General features: G+C 37.9%; 1 protein-coding gene across 2 annotated transcripts in view; it reads left to right on the top strand.

Moving 5' to 3' along the window:
* Positions 1–17,333, top strand: part of IL17REL (interleukin 17 receptor E like) — a 51,884-nt gene extending 34,551 nt beyond the window's left edge. The window contains exons 7-17 of one of the 2 annotated variants that reach the window (XM_013188408.3): positions 132–271; positions 435–506; positions 3,158–3,212; positions 4,973–5,136; positions 7,467–7,514; positions 8,737–8,794; positions 9,165–9,310; positions 11,794–11,853; positions 12,920–12,977; positions 15,168–15,222; positions 16,193–17,333. In XM_013188408.3, the coding sequence (XP_013043862.3) occupies positions 132–271; positions 435–506; positions 3,158–3,212; positions 4,973–5,136; positions 7,467–7,514; positions 8,737–8,794; positions 9,165–9,310; positions 11,794–11,853; positions 12,920–12,977; positions 15,168–15,222; positions 16,193–16,220 (884 nt within the window). In that variant the 3' untranslated portion in view covers positions 16,221–17,333. The remainder of the gene's footprint in view (positions 1–131; positions 272–434; positions 507–3,157; positions 3,213–4,972; positions 5,137–7,466; positions 7,515–8,736; positions 8,795–9,164; positions 9,311–11,793; positions 11,854–12,919; positions 12,978–15,167; positions 15,223–16,192) is intronic. The other variant, XM_013188409.3, reaches the window with a different exon arrangement.
* The last annotated feature ends 1,502 nt before the right edge of the window (positions 17,334–18,835 follow it).

The raw sequence follows: 18,835 nt of genomic DNA, 5'->3' as shown, positions 1-18,835 counted from the left end.
ATGTTGAGTTTCATCCCCATCAAGATAGAAGATTCATTCTGTATCTTTTGTAAAGCAATAATGAAGTCAGAAATATATAAAGTAATAAAGAAGCAGGTGTAGTAATTCCATCTTTGACTTTTCTTTTTCAGCTGGAAAGTTAGATTATAATGTAGAAAGGGCAAGGAAAATCATATCAGTGAATGTATCCAACTTTCTTCGAGATCAAGATTATTATGTTCGTTTGTGTCACAAATGGTTTACTTGTGAAGATGTGGGACAATTTGCTGTGGTGAGTTAAAGCTTGAAGCATTCCTTCCTTGAACTGGTGTGAGAATTGTAGGTAGGAATGCTCATTGAGATCATACATATAGGAAATAACCTTCTATGTATTTATTTAACTTTATTGAAAGTTATTTACTGTCCTGGATTCATGACCATCTTTTTCATTTCAGATAAAAGGGAAGGACACTTTAAAATCGGTTTCTCTGAAATATTCTCAGCTACTTCCTTGTCTTTGCATTGAGGTAACAGTCTGGATTTTATATGTACTTGTGTTTCTAATTAAATAAATTTTATCTGGGATTTGTGCTAAAAAAAGGAGGAAAAATCTGTAGGAAAAGGCTCTAGAGCTATATTTTTGACTAAGGCTCGTCTGACCTTATAGTTATGTAAATGCAGAAGAGATTTTTCAGAAAACACTAATTAAAACATGGAGATAAAAGGAAAAATGAATACAATTTACATTAACTTATGGAAAGTATTGTGTAAGGCTAATTTGACTGATTTTTATAAGTGATGAAAAGACAGCAATTTTTATCTGAATTTCAGCAGAGCATTTGATGTATTTTCATATGAGAAACTAAAAGATGAACTGAGGAAGCTGGGGCTTACAACAAGATTTGTATGGTAGATAATACCTCATTAGAGGGCTAATTCAACTACTTCTGTTGAATAGGGCAGTGCTAGTAGAAAGGTTATTTAACGATCACACTTAGGTCTTATATAAATGTTTTGGGTGATCACATGGGCACAGAAGGTGGGAATGTGTTAATGAGATTTGCTGAAAACGCATTTGAGTGGTGTAATCAAAATTGAAGAGAATCAAGAGACTAGAGATCTTCATATATGAAATAACTAAAGGAGGATGAAGTATAATGGTATGAAGTGCAAGTTCATGTACTTGCTCTGATAAAACAATTCTTGTGAATTGCGAGTCCTAATTTAGAACTAACTGTGGAGGAAAAACATCTAGGTGTAATAGTTCATCATACGATGATTTAAATGAACATGCTTACAGATGTAAATTTGAATAAAGGTCTACTGGGCTAGATTATTCTAAGATGACACAAAAGTAAAGGTAAGGCTTTCCATGGAATAATGTAGGCAATTCTTGCATCTGTGTTCAAGAATGATTAGCAAAAATGGAAGACGTATATAAAAATCTAGACTGGTTGGGGAATTGAAAGTCTGAAAAAGCAGAACAAACACGTGTAACATCAAAGAACATGTGTAAGGTGCTGTGTAAGGAGAAGAGAAGGTTTCAGGGAGACCTCCTTGCAACTTTTCAGTATTTAAAGGGGGCATATAAAATAGATGAAGAATGATTTTTTACACAGGCAGATAATGACAGGACAAGGAGGAATGGGTTTAAACTAAAAGAGAGATTTAGATTAGAAGTTAGGAGGAAATTCTTCACTCAGAGGGTGGGGAGGCACTGGAACAGGTTTCCCAGAGAGGTTGTGGATGCAGCAACCCTGGAAGAGTTCAAGGCCAGGGTGGATGGGGCCCTGGGCAACATGATCTGGTGGGTGGCATCCCGGCCCATGGCAGGAGGGTTGTTAGAACTGGATGATCTTTAAGGTAGGTTCCTTCCAGCCCATGCCATTCTATTATTCTATGAACATGTTTTCATTACCATGGTAAAACACAGGAAAAGAGAAAATATATTTGTTGACTAAACATTCATCAGAATGGTCACTTATAAGAACAGATTTTTTCAAGATGAAGGGATTCTTGCCACAAGAATGAAGGATGATAACCTTCATTCCTTTAATATATTCAGGATATATGCAGATTTTTTTCTGATAATCTGATAAGCAAGGTTCTAGATTATCTTTCAGAAAAATAAATGAAAAGTCACCAAACCAATTTAAAATGACCTTGATAAGATACAAAAATACTATGTGACCTAGTTTCTCTGTGAATTTTGGGGTAAGTTTTAGTTTCTGGATTAAGACAATAAATGTAGATGTCCAGATGTAGATATCTACATTTGTATTAGATGTCCAAACTCTTTAGTCAATGCTAATCTGGCTAATGCAATCAGTGGAGCCTATAAAGTTACTCAGTGAACCAAGTGTATTTGCCTATTTTGAGGTGAGCTGGATAGCACTGTAGACTCCACTGGCTGCATTGTCTACATCTTCATATGGCCACTGTAATAAGAATTTGGGCATTTAATTCACATTCAGATGTATACATTTTAGGCACCTAATATCATATACCTTAATATGGGAAATATGCAAGTTGAACCAGGAGGTCTCTTCCAAACCTAGTGTTTTTTTTTTTTTTTTATTTCACTCTGAAAAGTAGGAGATCACTAGAAAGATACTATTTCTCCTACCATATATATAGAAAATCCCACAACATGATTGCTGAAAAAACAGATGGGGACTGTGAGTAATAAAAATATTTGCACATGAATCTAAATAATTAGGTTATAGTAACAGACATGCATAGATACTTGCAGGACTGGGTTTAGTATTAGTCCTCAGATTTTAAGGATACATTCTTAACCATAACAAAAGCCACGAGATCTTGTATTATGATTCTCTAATGTTTTTGGTTACCCCTAGAATATAATGACACTGTAAGAAACAATGAAAATCAAACTGTGAGACTTTCTAAATGAAATTGGGCTAAAATATATGACTTAGAAATAGTAGGAATATAGGGGTAGAAGAAATCACCTTAGTTTATCAGCTCCAATCCCCATGATGATGAACAATAAAATAGATATCTAGTGCAAAATATACTTTAAAAAAATGCTTCCCCAAACTAATAAACATAGCGTATGTGTCTTTGGTGGGATGTTTGTTCTGTCACATTCTTTCTGAAATGTTAAAAACTGGTGTTCCTGAAAATTTCTAGTTAATGGCAACTTTTTGGGTTATAGGGTTGGTTGGCAGTTCCGGATGCAAGGAGGATACAACTTTGTCCCTTTGAAAATGGCAAGTATTTTGTGATTACTCTTTATCTCAGTGTTTTTCAGCAGTTCTAGTAATATGTCACAATTTGAAATTCATCTAAGGTGAAAACCAGGCATTGCAACACCGCAAGGAAATCATCACATTGGTTTGTTATATTGTGGGTAGAAGAAATAACTTACTTTCAGAACAAATTGTTCACAAAATTCATGCCAATATAAACACTAAGTAACTTTCTAGTCATTTCCCACATTTTCTGAAGTCACATGCAAACTGGTCAGAAGGAATGCTGACGTGAGGAGAGGGCTTTGAAGAAAGATTTGAAGAAGGTTTCTGACACCTAGCTTAAAGGAGAGACAGGAGAGATGAAAAATAACACGCTCTTTTTTTTTTCCCTGTCAAAAAAAAATCTCAAAATGTCTTGCTCTTGTGCTGATACAGAAGGAGGAGTATTTTTAAAAATTTCTTCTCTGGTGTCAGTTATAACACATAGGAGAGTAGATAACCAGGCAATAAAATCAGCGTGCCTACTTATTTATTACAATAGATATCTCAAGTTAGCTCATTAACAGCAAGAACAAGAAATGAATGAAGGTGAAAACAGGTTTTTAAACACATTTTGTTATCAAACAGGAAACCAGTAATAAATGGAAGATTACTGGGAATTGAGAAAGGGAAGCTAATGGGAATTGAGAAAGATGACAGTTAACTGCATATGGAACTTCCTATACATAATGGGAAATTATTTGCATAAATTGTTCCAACAAAGTCAGATTTTGGTCTGAGATGACAGCTGAAAATGAAATTCTCATACTGTATAGGTCTTTACCAGAAGTTCTACCAAAGAGATAAACAAAGAACATCCTGAAAAATAGTTTTATTTTGTTTAGTCCAGCATAAGTACAATTATATTTTTGTTCCAGATGATGCTGAGAAGTCCAGTAAGGGATTTTAGTATTTGATTAAAAAAAAACAAAAAACAACCTATGAGAGCAATTACAAACATCAACCTCCAGCACTACCTCCAAACTCCATTAAACTGCATAGAGATCCACTGCAATGCTTTCACGTTCTTGCAGGACCAATACATTTGTGTTAGAATGGAAGCAATTTCCTCTTTAGTTAACCCAGGCTTCACTTTTGTTTTATTTTGTTGTGGCAGAATGTAGTGACTGTGACACTACCATCCCTTTGCAGCAATGGAGTGCAGTTTGACTAAATAAAAAGGGAAAGGACACTATGCAATAGAGAGCACTTACAGGAACACTCATGCTCTGTCTATAGCTTACATATTCATTGTGTTATGTGCATGTAAGTTCTTCAGAATGCTCATGGAGCCTGAGCCTCCAGTTCCAGAACCTCCAATCATTAGCGTATGAATTCATTTGAATCTACCATATACTGAAGGTCCTTGGCTAGAAATGTACTCGCATTATACTCCTTCTATGATTGATAGTCAAGGAATGCAATTCCAGGAGGTTATGTGACCTACTTAAGATCTAAAGCATCATTCCCTGGTGATGCCTATCTGTCATCATAGTAGGAGACTGGTCAGGCTAAGCTCTCAGGTTGATGAGATTATCTGTACAGTAAATGCGAACACTTTGGTGGGATGAATTACTGTTTTACACCGTCACAGCATGAAACACTGCTGATTGGTGTAAATGACAAGGGAACAGAATAGCAATGGGTTTAGTTTTAAGCACATACATAGGTACTAATTTTAGGAAAGGTTTTTATTCATTTTTAGACATTTTGAATAATGTTTCTACTTTTTCTCACAGATACAAAGGTGCTATGGGATAATATTGTTTATAATCCAGCAACACAAACCCTAGCTTGGGAACCAGCCTGTCCTGTGCTTGTCATGGTTAACCTATGCAGATTAACGAAGTCTAATGACCACTGTGAAGATATACAAAACTCTTCCAAACATTTTCCTGAGAAGGTAAGAGCTATGCAGATATATTCAACCACTGAGAGTGAAGGCCATGACCAAATCAATGCATAATATGAACAGCTAGACTTTGGAGTAAGAGCAGTTGCAAATTCCTCTCTTCTTCTTTGATACTTGAAACTATTCATAGCCACAGTCTGTTCTTGTACTCTAACCACATAATTTATTCAGAAAACTCAATAATGGCTGACTCACTACTTACAAATAAAATGTGGAGATGACTGTAAAGCTAGTAATGTTTACTAAATTCTTTGGGGTCAATAGGGTCTGCTTTTCATTTATAGTAAAGACATGATTCATCTTCCCTGACTTTGCTGTCTAAAAGATAGGTGTTCAAGTCTGAACTATTCATCTCAGATTCCCTTTAAAGTAAGCAAGTGAAGCAGACATATTCAAAGGACAACTCGTCTCATCTGATGATGGGTATATAAAAAAGTTCAGAGGGATGCATCTCTGAAGGTACCCATTTCTCTTCACTGACTATGACAAGGGTCTATTGTGATTGGATTGGATATTTAACATTTAGACATCTAAAATATAAGTGAGATGAATCTAAATCTCCTTAGATCTTACTGGAGAGCTAATGGTACCTTGATAGGTCATGGTAGTTTTATACTCTATTAAGATCTCTTTGAAGTGCCTGCCTCAGCCTGGGTTCAATGTCTTGAAATTGTGGGCATTGCTCAGTTCTTCCAGCATTTATATTCTAAAGTTGAAAAGAACTTTAAATGCAATTATCTTGAACTTCTATATACTTCAACCATAAATCTCACGATACTGAATGTATTGGATTTATGAAGTTGGATAGAATTCCAGCTTTCATCCTGAAAAGTAAGTTTCAGGCTTTCTTGATTGCTGAGAGGAGCTAGTAAACTTTAGGCAACAATTCAAAAAGCAAACCAATCAAATTCTTAATTTTCGAAACTTTATGAGTCTTATTCTGATGAAATGATCTGGGGGAGTTGACTCAAAACTTTTCAATGCTTTTTTGATTAGGAACTCTTGGCCGAGTGTTCAGTGATTGTTCAGATTCACCATATTATGTGTTTCAACAAAGCTTTGATCTTGCAAAAACAAATATATTTAATTTTACACATGTGAGTGGTCCCTATGGGATTCATCATCTGCTGACAACAAGCACAGCTCATTGATTGCAGGAGAAAAAAAAAAAAAAAAAAGGAAAAATAAGCCTATAATGAGGTTTGGCTGGTAATGGTCATATCTATTACTCAGAACACAGTCCAAGGTTGGTTTATTACAGACAATGAGTGTTTTCCTGTACTTATTGCTTTTAATGGCTGAACTAATATTATTGGAGGGGATGAATTTTTCTATTCCATTGCAAAAAGTTTGGTATTACAGAATCACACATTACATTTAGTCCATTTCTTATACTGTAAACCTTGAAGAACATTTGTGTACTGCGCTGGAGACAATTGCAGAGATTCCTCAAATAGTGCCAGCTTCCCCAGTAAATCCACACAATGCCACACACTCTGCAACTATGCACTTAGGCCCAAATGCTATGTGACTCTTCTCTCTAATGAGGGTGGGGCTTTATCAATGGCAATTCTGTCTCCAGTTCTGAATGGACTCTCATGGAAATATCTTCTGTGAACCTACTGTAGATAAGCCTAAGGACATCCCTTGTGTTGTCCTCAAAAAAGTTACATGAAAGAGGTGTTACTTTGGTCATGATACTATGTTTTGTGTGTTGGATCCATTGTGCTCAGTCGCTTGAGCAATGGTGTTTGTTATAGTAACATCACTTACATAGGTACTAATGTTTTATAAGAGACAAGGCTTTTTATGGTGAAGCCTTTGGGGAGGTAAACAATTGTTAATCAAGAATGCAACATTTTTTTAGGTTATTAAAGTTTGGTCTATTTTTAATTTTTTTCTTGAATAGGGATACTGAAAATTGAGAATTTTCTAAACTTAAGGTGGAAGTCTTCATTCAACAACAATTTTGAGTATGTGTTTAAATGTTCTGCAGTGCTGTTGATGAGTGGTAAAAAAGGGACTGGAAGGAGACAACTGTGTAACCAGAATTTTGTACATGAGTCACCACAAAATCAATTAATTAAACTCTAAAGGGTCAGGCTGATTATAAAAATGCTACATTACAGATAAAAAGAAGATAATTATTCAGTAACCCAAAGTAGCAGTTTCTTAGTATTTTATGTGAGTAACTTACTAAGATGTTTATAAAGCAAATAAACCAGTTCCTTTCTCAGTAATAAAACCAAGAAAATTTGGGGTAATTAATTTTCTGAAACTAGCCAATGAAACTAGCTAATGACAAGTGCTGTCTTTTCAAGCAGGTTAAATATTCTCGTGTGGACACTCACCCGAGACTTTGCATGAAGGTAAAGTGATTTATTTGTACAAGACATCTTTCCTGTCCTCTGTCTGTCAGCTGTAAAAAATGAATTGCTGATATTCTTTAGGATTAATGTTTTGTTTCATAGCTCTGATGAATAGGAAGTAAGAATGAAAGAAATGTGAAAGATTAAATTAATAAGAGTGTGGTGGTTTTACCCAGCTGGGCAGCTGAACTCTACCACAACCACTCTCTTATTCCCCCTCCTCAGAACCAGATGGGGAGAAAAAAAGTATGCTGGCAAGAGAAAAAAAAGCTTATGGTTTGAGGTTAAGATAATTTAATTAAAGGGAAAAGGAAGAGGAAGAAAACAAGACAAGGCTGCACAGAAGCACACAGAAAAAAAATATCTCTATTTCCCATCAGCGAGCGATGTTTGGCCACATCCTGGGAAGCAGGGCCTTGATACATGGAGTGGTTGTTTGGGAGGACAGACTTCTTCATAACGAGAACCTCCCCTTCCCACCTTTTACTGCTGAGCGTGACACCATATGGTGTGGAATATCCCTTTGGTCAGTTTAGGTCAGCTGCCCTGGTGATGTCCCCTCCCCACCTCTTGCCCACCCCCAGCCTGCTGGCTCTGAGGCGTTTGGAGGGAGTCCTGATGTTGCCAGCACTGCTCAGCAATAGACACTGGAGTGATACCAGGGCTGTTCTAGCTACAGGTGCAGAGCACAGCACTGTTTGGGCTGCTGCAGGGAAAGTTAACTCCATCCCAGCAGACCCAGTACAAGGAGGTTCTTTGGAAGTGCAGCAGCAATGATAGGACACGGGTCAGATTGTGCCCTCCATGTTCACCGCTTAAGAAAAGGTTGTAGATGCAAACTCTGAAGCATGCATTAAACTTAATGTGGAATATTTCCCGTACTGAATATTCAATAATAAAAATGATCAATACACTACATTTGCTGGAGTACTGTTTATTATTCCTGGTGAGAAAAAATGCTATGTAAGATTAATATAGGCATATTATTATTTTCTTTTAGGCTACATATAAGTCAATGTTTCTGTAAAATTTAGTGTGTGTGTAAATATCTGAAGAATTGTGGACCTAATTTAAATCAAGTGTTGGAAGATACTATAAAGCAGGAAAGCTGTGAATTCTTTTTCTGCGCCTTTCTGGAATGCATTGATTATCTCTACTTGAATCTGTAGCCACAGACTGAAATTTAAAAATCAGTTTTCCTAACAGATTTCTCTGGTTTCAGTTTACGACCAAGCAAGGCTCTTGGGTTAAATGTCCATTCGCTCATGGAGAATTTCCAGGTAAACACATTTTTTTACTGCATATCATTAAATTAAAAAAAAAAAAAATAAAAATCACTCACTTGCCTTCTCCAGTAAGTAACTTTTCACTTTAGAAATGTATTCACATCATTGTAGCTTACAAATTATAGCAAAGAGATTTGACAGCTTGTTGTTTTTATGTATAAACTTCCCAGTAGGTTAAGTGTTTATCAGTATGAAGAAGTAATGAGAGAATAATAATGAAAAAGTAATGAGAAAAGTAATGAGAATAGTTACTTTCTCATTAGTTATCAACTAATTAAAAAGGTTTTGTTTTAAATACACCATTTTGAAATACAAAATATGGTCCTTGTACATCTAAAAATAAGTATTTTCCCCCTAATATCAGCTTGGAAAATGAGAACTGCTGCAGTTGCAGATCAGATACAAGTTTTCTTCACGTCCCAAACCAAGGCACACTTCTCAGTGCTTGTGTGTAACAAGACGCAGCTGGCCTCATGTGACTCTCTTGGGATGTACCATTCAGTCTCTGCGGTTTGTATATATTATTTCTTCAAGACTGTGATACTTTTTATGAAATCTAACTGCATTTGTTTATTACTCCATTTATTGCTCGGCAGCTTGAAAACATTGATAAACACATGCATGTACTTATTGGAACAATTACCAGAACATTTAAAGCATGTAGTTCTAATTCTGACCTCACTTTGTGCAAAATATAAATAAGGATGCTGAAGTCAAATAAGTCACATCAAAGAAAGTGACTATTGAGTGGAACCTTCTTATTCTTTTAACACCGTTTTGGTGGTGTACTATTTGTGTTATGGATATATGAACTATTAGCTTTTCATATATGGGTCACTGATACAGCTGACCTCTCAAATCTCACATCATGAAATTGAAGACTTGAGGCATACTTCCACAATGATCTTGAGCCACTCTAAACCTCATGGCTGCCAAAAAAATCTCAACACAGAAAAAGGTGAGTTTTCAGCCAAATTAACTTTATGAGCCATCTGACTGTGTGAGTACACAACTGCTTCTTCCAGCAAAAGGAAGGGAGAGAGGGAGAAGATTGTTGGAGGGTGAGACTGCTATTTCAGGCAGCAGTTTGTCATGAAATGGGAGCCTCATTCCTCTCCTGCAAATAAGCATGTATCCCATAAGTTTTCAGTGCAGCACTGTGGCTGGCCCTTGCCCTTCAGGCCTGTGTACCAGTTACCTTGTTGGCCTGACCTGTGATCTGTTGGGAGGTACATCTGGAAAGCGGGGTCAAAAAGCAAGAGTGCTCATAGCATTATTTTTCTATTAGGAGAATATTAACAAAATAGTTTGTAGGAGCTAGTAGACACCCCGCTGTTTCAACTGCCAGCTTCTCAGTAGTCTTATGTCCACCCCCAAAGGTGTGCTCCTGCCATTGCCCCACTTACCAAGTGTATGAGATGTCACATGCCAGATTTTGAGAAAGTTGAGAAATCTGGATCTTATGATTTCTACTGTTATTCATGGTTGTGTCCATTGACTTCTCTTCATGGGGCTGTGCTGTAGAAGACACAAGCATGCTGTAGCTCCTACACCTGTCCTCTTTAGGATATATTCTAGCTGTACTTTGTCATTATCTGCAGGTACAAGCTGCAACTGATTTTTGAAGTACCTCTGATCCTTTCAGTGTGCACGGTGCACATACCAAAGGGTAGTTGATAAGCAGGCAACTATGAATTAGGACTTCCTAAACTCAAAGGGGTGGACACTGAATTTATTTTCTAATGAATCAGTTTAGGTTTTTATTACATCTCTGGTTCCGAGTATAACAGACCAGCTGTTAAAAGCAGAGATTTCCAACTCTGAGTTTTGTTGCACAAACTGAGGATGTGCTGAAGTGGTAACTGCTCTGCCAAGAGATTTGAGAGTTGAGAACACAGGTGGAGCTATCAAGAGTCTCTTCTAATAGGGCAAAATATCTGGGGAAGTGCTATATTACTGGCAGAGACGGAGATCTGTACAGTACCAGAGTTGTCAAACACTATGTTCAGTGAACACCTACCAGTGGCACTTCCTTTCGGATGGCTTATTTCAAATAAAATCTGTGGAATTTAGACTTTCAGTTTTAAAGGTTCCCTGTGTGAATTGCAAAGTAAGAAAGGTAATGGTAGAGCACTGATAAGTCAGAGCCAGGTGTTACACTGTGTCTTTCATGAAGGGCAATGCTGCATTTAGAAATGCTTTTTCCTCCCCTCTGGTACAAAGCTGTGATTTCCTCAGCTACTCTGACACTATGGGAACCAACGTAAATTACATACAGTTCCTGTCTCACCACTGTGAGCAATATACACAAAATTTTCATCATGATTTAGCTCTGTGTTCCCAGAAACCGATGTTCCTTCTAGTAATCCCTGTTCAGTTGTTGTTGAGTAAGAACACATTCACCTAATTTACCCTAAATTATTTTAGGAGTTTGCCACACTAAAGAAAACAGTGTAGGATGCAAAGCTATTAGTGGACAAACTAACACTGTCTTAAGGACAAACCATAAACAATCAAATGTTAAGTGTCAGAACAGTCATTTAGGACAATTTTACCCTAAGGCTGAACTTGTTCTTGGCATACAATATGATGGGAAACCCACAAGAACTGCAAAGAAAGGGTCATTCCTTCAACTCACATACACCAGGGGATAGAAGTGAAGATGTTCAGTGGCTAGCCTGGTGTCAGCAGGCTTGGCAGGGAGGCTGTCCTCTGTTTTAATGTTATATACTTCACAAAATGCAGGAACATCAGCTCTCTTCCTGTGCTGTCCAAATTGTGCTTGGCAAAATGACACCAACTGCTGATGGTTATAGAGAGCTAGAGGTATTTCTGAAAATCAGTAACCTTCCATAATGAATGTATACTTTATTAATTTTCCAGCATAGTAGAACATGTACCATTATTGGCAAAGGAACCAGAGAGGTGGAAAGACAGTACATTTTCTTTGTCCCAAGGTGTGAAAAATAACTTATTTATTTATTTCTCATTAGGGTGATTCTGTATCAATCACTATGTCACAGGAAATGTGTGGGTCGACAATTTGCATTCAGGTATGAGTGTTGATTTTGCCCAGTACTATGTACAAAATAAACAAGTCATCATTAATCCCCCCCCCCAAAAAAAAAAAAACCACAAACAAACAAAAAAAACAACAAGCAAGCAAGCAAACAAACAAAAAACCGGCAGGCACTCCCACAGCTTCCTCCTCCGAGCCAGATCTGATTACTGTGCAACTGGAGTTGGCAAAGAGCATTATTTATGGCTTGATGTGCTGCCACCACCTCTTGTTGAGATGATATTAATTAACAGAGAAGGTGCTCTCCACAATCTTTCCACTTTGTGTCAGATAAAGGAATATCAACAGGAAATTGCTAATCTGGTCTTTATAGGTTCCTTTGTAATAGTTAGCTAAAAATCCAAGTAAATCATAGATAAATCTTTCAAAAATTGACATTAGCTGAAAAGGTTAGGCAGTTAGCTAACAGTACAGTAAGTACAAGTATGCTAGAATTAGCACTTCCGAAAGCAAAGCAGAGCAAATTTCTGACATTTATGCACACTACTGCAGCTGAACTTCTTTAAGAAAACGTTAATAGAAAATGAGCATGAAGCTGATAGTTTTACTCCTCTCTGGAGTTAATGTTCTCGACAGACACCAGACAAGAGCGACTGGCAGCCAGAGCTATGAGGCTCCAGCAGCTGCCCTGGAAGGCCCTTGCCAGTTTCACTTTTTGCTGTTAGGAAGAAAGGGACAAGATGAAAGTGAGATTGGAAAAAGCCTTCTTGGCAAGGAGAGTTATTTTTCTTTCCCTGGTGAAAAGTCAGATTCGGTGATGAAATTGATACTTTCAGTATAAATTGTTTATTGTGTAAATAATACATTGTTAGAATATAATTCTCCACAAAAAAAAATCTGATTAGCTTTATCCTCTGGAAACCTAAAAGTGATTGCGTCTCACTAGACCACAGTCTCCATATGCATTTATTTAAAAACAGATTAAAAGTGCAATCTGTTGAGTAGACTAACAAAGCAATGCTTTATTATTTATGTCAACAGAAGTATTTAGTAACAGTACTGCTGAAAGTGGAATAAGACTCAATTCTTTCTTTTACAAGGGCTGGAGGACAGATGTAGATTATTCAGTTCCACTGCAGATCTGTGATATCCACTGTGGTAAGTATTAATGATAACAAAAGAAAAATTAGGTCTTGATTGTACGGAAGAGAGCATCTCAGGTGAAGCACACTTTCATTGGGAAACTGAGATGGGATTCCTCTGACTCTATGTAGATGTCTACATGTGAACTAGATATGCTCAGCTTCCTTTATAGGCAATGTACTCATACCTAAAGTAGTTTTTAATTAGCTACCGCATGGGCAACTTGTGTGGCTGTCTGTTTTCTCTGCTTCTTGATTGAATTTTTCAGCCTGTGCCAAGTTCTGCATACCACACCTATTTTACCTTGCTGTCAGTACATGAGGTAACTGGTTAAAAACAATCCTTGGCAAGTAGGCACACAGTTCTGTCACTGTAGTGATTGCAGCATAGCCCTACTGTTAATCCTCCACCCCTGCAAATGGGATGGTGGAAGTTCCCTCCACTGAAGCACTGTGAGGATATTACTATGATTTGAGGTGCACTCAGATATGCTGACGGTGCCAGAGGATTCTGAATCTCCAAATCCTGACAGCATGGCAGTATAAAAGCTAGTGAATTTGGAGTAAAAGCCTCTGGGGTTTATAGTGAAGAGCACAAGATTAGATTGATTAGAATTAAAAAGTCTAAAAAGAGTCAAGCTGAGAGAAGGCTCAGATTGAGCCTTCTCATTGCCAAAAAAACCTCCCCAAACCCACCCAAGCAAACACTGTCTCTCCCAGTTCATTGTAAACACAGCAATTTCTATGACATATTTTCTGATAAAAGAAGGGGGCTTGAATTTGTAGTCTAACTGTAGATCTCTGCAAGCACTGGCATACTGCTAGTTCAGTTTTCTTCTGTACTCACAAACTCATAACAAGCCCACTCAAGGTGAATCAATTAAATACTGAGTGTTGTGATTCATGTAATCTGGATGCATTTTCCTTATTCATAGTTTCCTTTTAACAAATGCGAAGGGTATGACAAAAGCATCTAAAATAACAGAAGGCTCCAGAGATGGCAGTCTGGGAATTCCCCTCTGCCTTATAGTAGGAGAGAACAGGTCTGTGTATTAAATGAAAATGGTGGAACACTGAAAACTGAGTAAAGAACTTTTTGGATGTTATTTGATTAAAATGTGGAATTTGTCATCCTAGTTTCTGTTCTGATCAAGAATTTGTGGAGGTACTGTGAAAAGAGATACAGTGAAAAAAAAAGATGAACTGTGCATATCAAGACCATCAGAACTGTAATATGTGATCACTCTGTTGTATGAAGGATACATACAGCATGCTTCATGGCTTCTGCCAAAATTCATATTTTTGGGATAATGCCATCCACATTAGCAGGTGGATGATTCCACCTCTGCTATCTGATCAGGAGGGGGTTATTGAAACTTCCCTCTGAGACAGGTGGAGCAAGCCAGTGTCAGTGATGGGACACTAAACTGGGTGGGTTCAACTCATTTATATAATTCTTGTGCTCTTAATAGCTCATTGGGAGTCAAAACTGCTTGTTTTGTCATGTGTAAGATTTTGAATGCATCAGCATTACTACTAAGAGTTTTGAATTCTCAAATGTTTATTTTCTATAAAAAATAATTCTCAAGCATTAGCTTTGCAAAATCAAAAGATGATGAAAGTTTCTTAAAGACTATTTCATCTAAGGTATAATTCTTACACTGGGATGCTATTTATCTTTGAATGTAAGATGCTAAGAGAAACCACATAAGGGCACCACATAAGGGCTAAGAATCCACAGGGCAAAGGGAATATTAAACATGGGATCTGTCCATAATTTGTGACGATTTGGATTATACAAAATGTCAAAGTAAATGAGAAATAATCTTATAATGACATAGTGAAAATATTTACTATATACATTTTTTGTGAAATAGAAATCGACAGCATTGCTACATTATATTAAAGGTACCATGCAGTGTCAGTGTGCCTGAAAGAGCAGTGATATTATTAACATGCATTTTGTTATTCAAAACCAAAAACAAAAGGCAAAGCTTTGCTTTCCTTTTCAGTGTTTTTTTCTTCTGCCCACTTTTCTGGCTTCTGTTTAATGTAGCCAAATATTCTGAGACATTAGTTCAACTATTTAAGAAGAAACATGTATATTCTAATTTAAAAAAATAACCTGAATCAATTAATGTGAAAATAAATATACGAACCATATGGAAAACACAATGGCAACTTACATTTGAACTTGTTTCTTTAGGTTTTCGTGGACAGACATACGGTAATGGAAGCCCCGCAAAGGCCATGACACATAGGTATTCAGCCATTCTCTTTAATGCATTGTTTAAAAACTCTTAGTAGTTGACAGAGTTGTTAATCCTGAAAACATTCTTGCTAAAAAACAGAAACAATGTCAAAGTTAATTTTATACTTACTGTCAGGAATATCAGGTTCCTGTCTGTCCCCTCTTCTTGTACCCTTGCTCTTGCTCTCTCTGTATATAACCTGGCATCAGAAGTAACAACCTTGCTGCCAAAGACTGAGGACAAAAGGAGATAAATAACCGGTGGAAGTAAGAAGTTTATAAAGCAATGATACAACCTTCAAGAACCCTGGAACAATCTCAGATTTGCTGAGCATGACTTTCATATTATTAGCACCTGTTTCCTACTTTTTCCCTGGCATTTGCAGGGAGATCACGGTCCCCTCTGTGCTCTCACTCATTGTATACATCTGCTCAGCTGTTCCACTGTGTCTTTTCATTCTCATAGCCCTTTGCAAAACAAGGGCATTTTTTTCTTACGCTGTAAAAAAAAATAAAAATCGGTAATTAATGCAGTCAATGGATGTATGATTTTGGCAGGACCCTGAGATTTTCAAAAACTTTTTCTTTAAGAAGGTCCTTTGGGAGGCAACAGTAAGAGCAACCTAGAGCTCCATAAAGAGTGGAGATGCTCTGAAAAACCCTTGTTTGAAGATGAGAAAAAGATGCAGTCCTGCAGAAGTTATGCAAATCATGTGGTTGAAAAGATGTTACCATCTTTGATTTGAGGCAGTCTTTGCCTTTTGCCTTGCCAGAAGATATCATTCAGAACGAACCATCTCATTTTTGTTCATTTGTTCAAAATGACTTGAGTGTGACAGTCAAGTCATATTTACCTATATCTCAAGGTACAGGTAAATGGTTCAGTTTACTATTAACTGCAACTGTATAAGAATGCAATGAAATCTCTCACGGTTCTGAGAAAAGAAAAAAAAATCTCACCTCTTCTGTTTCTCCCCCAGAACGAAGAGTATGCATTCCTTGCATTGAAGTTAACAACACACTTTCAATATCCTTAGTGGCTCTGCAACATCAAGTTGTATTTTGGTGTAACTTGCAAACTGGTATCTCTCACCTTAAATTCTCCAAATTACTGTGGGATTATTCCAATGGGTGAAGAATTTAGCAAGTTAGGCCTATTTTAATATGTCCAAAAGAAGCTGGATTATGATTCTTCATTTCCCAGTATTTCAAAACAAACTGTGTCTTAGATCATGTAGTTAGAGAACCCTTAGATCATGTAGTTAGAGAATCAGGTTCACATTTGCCTTTGGAATTGATGTTTTTGATATAATATACTACAAGTAAATACTTTCACAGTACCTCATGTACCTATGGAACAAGAATTTCTGATGTTCTTATTTGTAACTTCCCTTTTTAAACCATAAGCAAAAAGTTTTTGGGAAATGAAGAATAGAGGAAGTTTTCTCGTCTTTGTTACATTGTCTTTCTTTGTAATTTCCTTTGTTTTCTGATGCCATTCAAATGACCTCACCATGACAGACCGTAGTCCTTAAATATATCTAACTGCTTTCTGTGTTTGCATTTGTATTTGAATTGGAGATGACTTTCCCATTTTTCTGAGGAGGTACATGTCTTTGGTTTGATAGCTATTTAAAACTGTCATGTGAAAATCCAGCCTACCTAGAAGGAAACAGTTTGGTGGAAGTAACTGAAGTATTTTTTTTTCCCCATTATATCAGTATTTATACTTAACAGTTGAGAATAATATTACACACTGTACTGATTATCAAACATTTGGGCTTTATTTCAATGAATACTCCTGTCAAGCATACTTACTTCCTGTTGTGTAACAAGGAAATAAAGTCAATTAAAAGATGATTAATAACAAATCCTGAAACCATGTGGAATTGCTCATGTGGGATCAGGAAGATGGGTGGGGAGCAAGGGTCTGGAAGAAGAAGCTGATCAATAAAAAATATTTTCCACCCGAATGTGTTTTTTCTTTCAAGACTTTAAAAGAACAATTTACAGAAGACTGACAAATGGTATAAGAGATGTATCTGCTATATTGAAGCACAAGTTTTTTGAGGGGCCCTCAAGAGGCCAAACGGTGCTTGGCTCCTTTGATATTAAAACTTAATTGTCCACAGTGCATACCTTCTAGATATATTCTTATTCCATTCAGTGCCACAACTCCAAACGCAGAGGCGGGAAGGCATCACTTCTAAAGCATTTGGTTACTTGCTTTGGCTGTGAAACAGAAGCACCAATCTAGTCAGACATCTGCTTTTCCTTTAATACCCTTCCAATTGCAGCCAGAAACAACACATTAAACAGAGAGATCATTGTAACATTACTCCCCTCACTTTCATCCAGTGGAAAAGTATTTTCTGTAGGAAGGGTTGATTTACGTGGCAAGGGTTTGGTAGTGGGGGTGGGGGACTGCAGGGGTGGCCTCTATGAGAAGAGTCCAGAAGCTGCCCCATGTCAGATAAGGGCCAGTTCCAGCCAGCTCCAAAAGGGACCTGCTGCTGGCCAGAGCCGAGACAGTAAGTGATGTTTGTGCCTCTGTGAGATTTAAGAAAAGGAAAAAAAGAAAGAACAAAACAAAACAAAACAAAACAAACAAAAAACTGCTGGGCAACAGCAGCTGGGAGAGAAGAGTGAGAACCAGCCCTGCAGACCCCCAGGTCAGTGCAGAAGGAGGGCAGGAGGTGCTCCAGGCACACAGCAGCAGTTCCCCTGCGGCCTGTGGAGAGGCCCCTGGTGGAGCAGGCTGTCCCCCTGCAGCCCATGGGTCCCACACGGAGCAGATCTCCACGCTGCAGCCCGTGGAGGAGCCCCCGGTGGAGCAGGTGGATGTGGCCTGGAGGAGGCTGCGGCCCATGGAGAGCCCCCGCAGGAGCAGGCCCCGGGCCGGAGCTGCAGCCCGTGGAGAGGAGCCCACGCAGGAGCAGGGGGTCTGGGGGGAGCTGCTGTCTGTGGGAAGCCCACACAGGATCAGTTCAGGAAGGACAGCATCCCATGGTACGGACCCCATGCTGGAGCAGGAAGTGACCGTGAAGGACAAGCAGCAGTAGTGACCACAGCCCCCATATCCATGTTCCCCTGCACAACTGAGGAGGAGGAGGTGGAAGAAGGATGGGGGGCAGGTGTTTTTAATTTGCTTTCAGTTTCTCACTCCTCTAGCTTGTTAGAAATAGGTAATAAATTGCATTAATCTCCCTGTGCTGAATCTGTTTTGCCTGTGATTATAATTGTTGAGTGATCTCCCTGCCCTTATCTCAACACTTGTTCCCTTTTCATTGTATTTTCTCCCCCTTTCGCTTTGAGCAGAGGGAGTGAGAGAGTGGTTGTGGTGGAGCTCAGCTTCCCAGCTGAAGTAAAAACACCACATGTTTTTGTCTATGTCCTCAGACTGAAAATGAATCAACATTGTATAGCTGTGGTAGGATCTGAAAACCAAAGTGTATCTAAGACAAAGCACTACCTCCAATGACAAGTTCATATAAGGTCCTGAAGTAACAATATCTGTACTGGAGGTTGCTGGATGCTTTCAATTTTAAGATCCTGTTTTGTCTGTACAGATGCTAAATCAGATGGTTAAATCTTCCCTTGTTGGCTGCAGTGATGGTAATGCC

Source organism: Anser cygnoides, chromosome 1, assembly GCF_040182565.1.
Source record: "Anser cygnoides isolate HZ-2024a breed goose chromosome 1, Taihu_goose_T2T_genome, whole genome shotgun sequence".
In the NCBI taxonomy this organism is placed as follows: Eukaryota; Metazoa; Chordata; class Aves; order Anseriformes; family Anatidae; genus Anser; species Anser cygnoides.
This window is presented reverse-complemented; position numbering and strand designations above follow the sequence as displayed.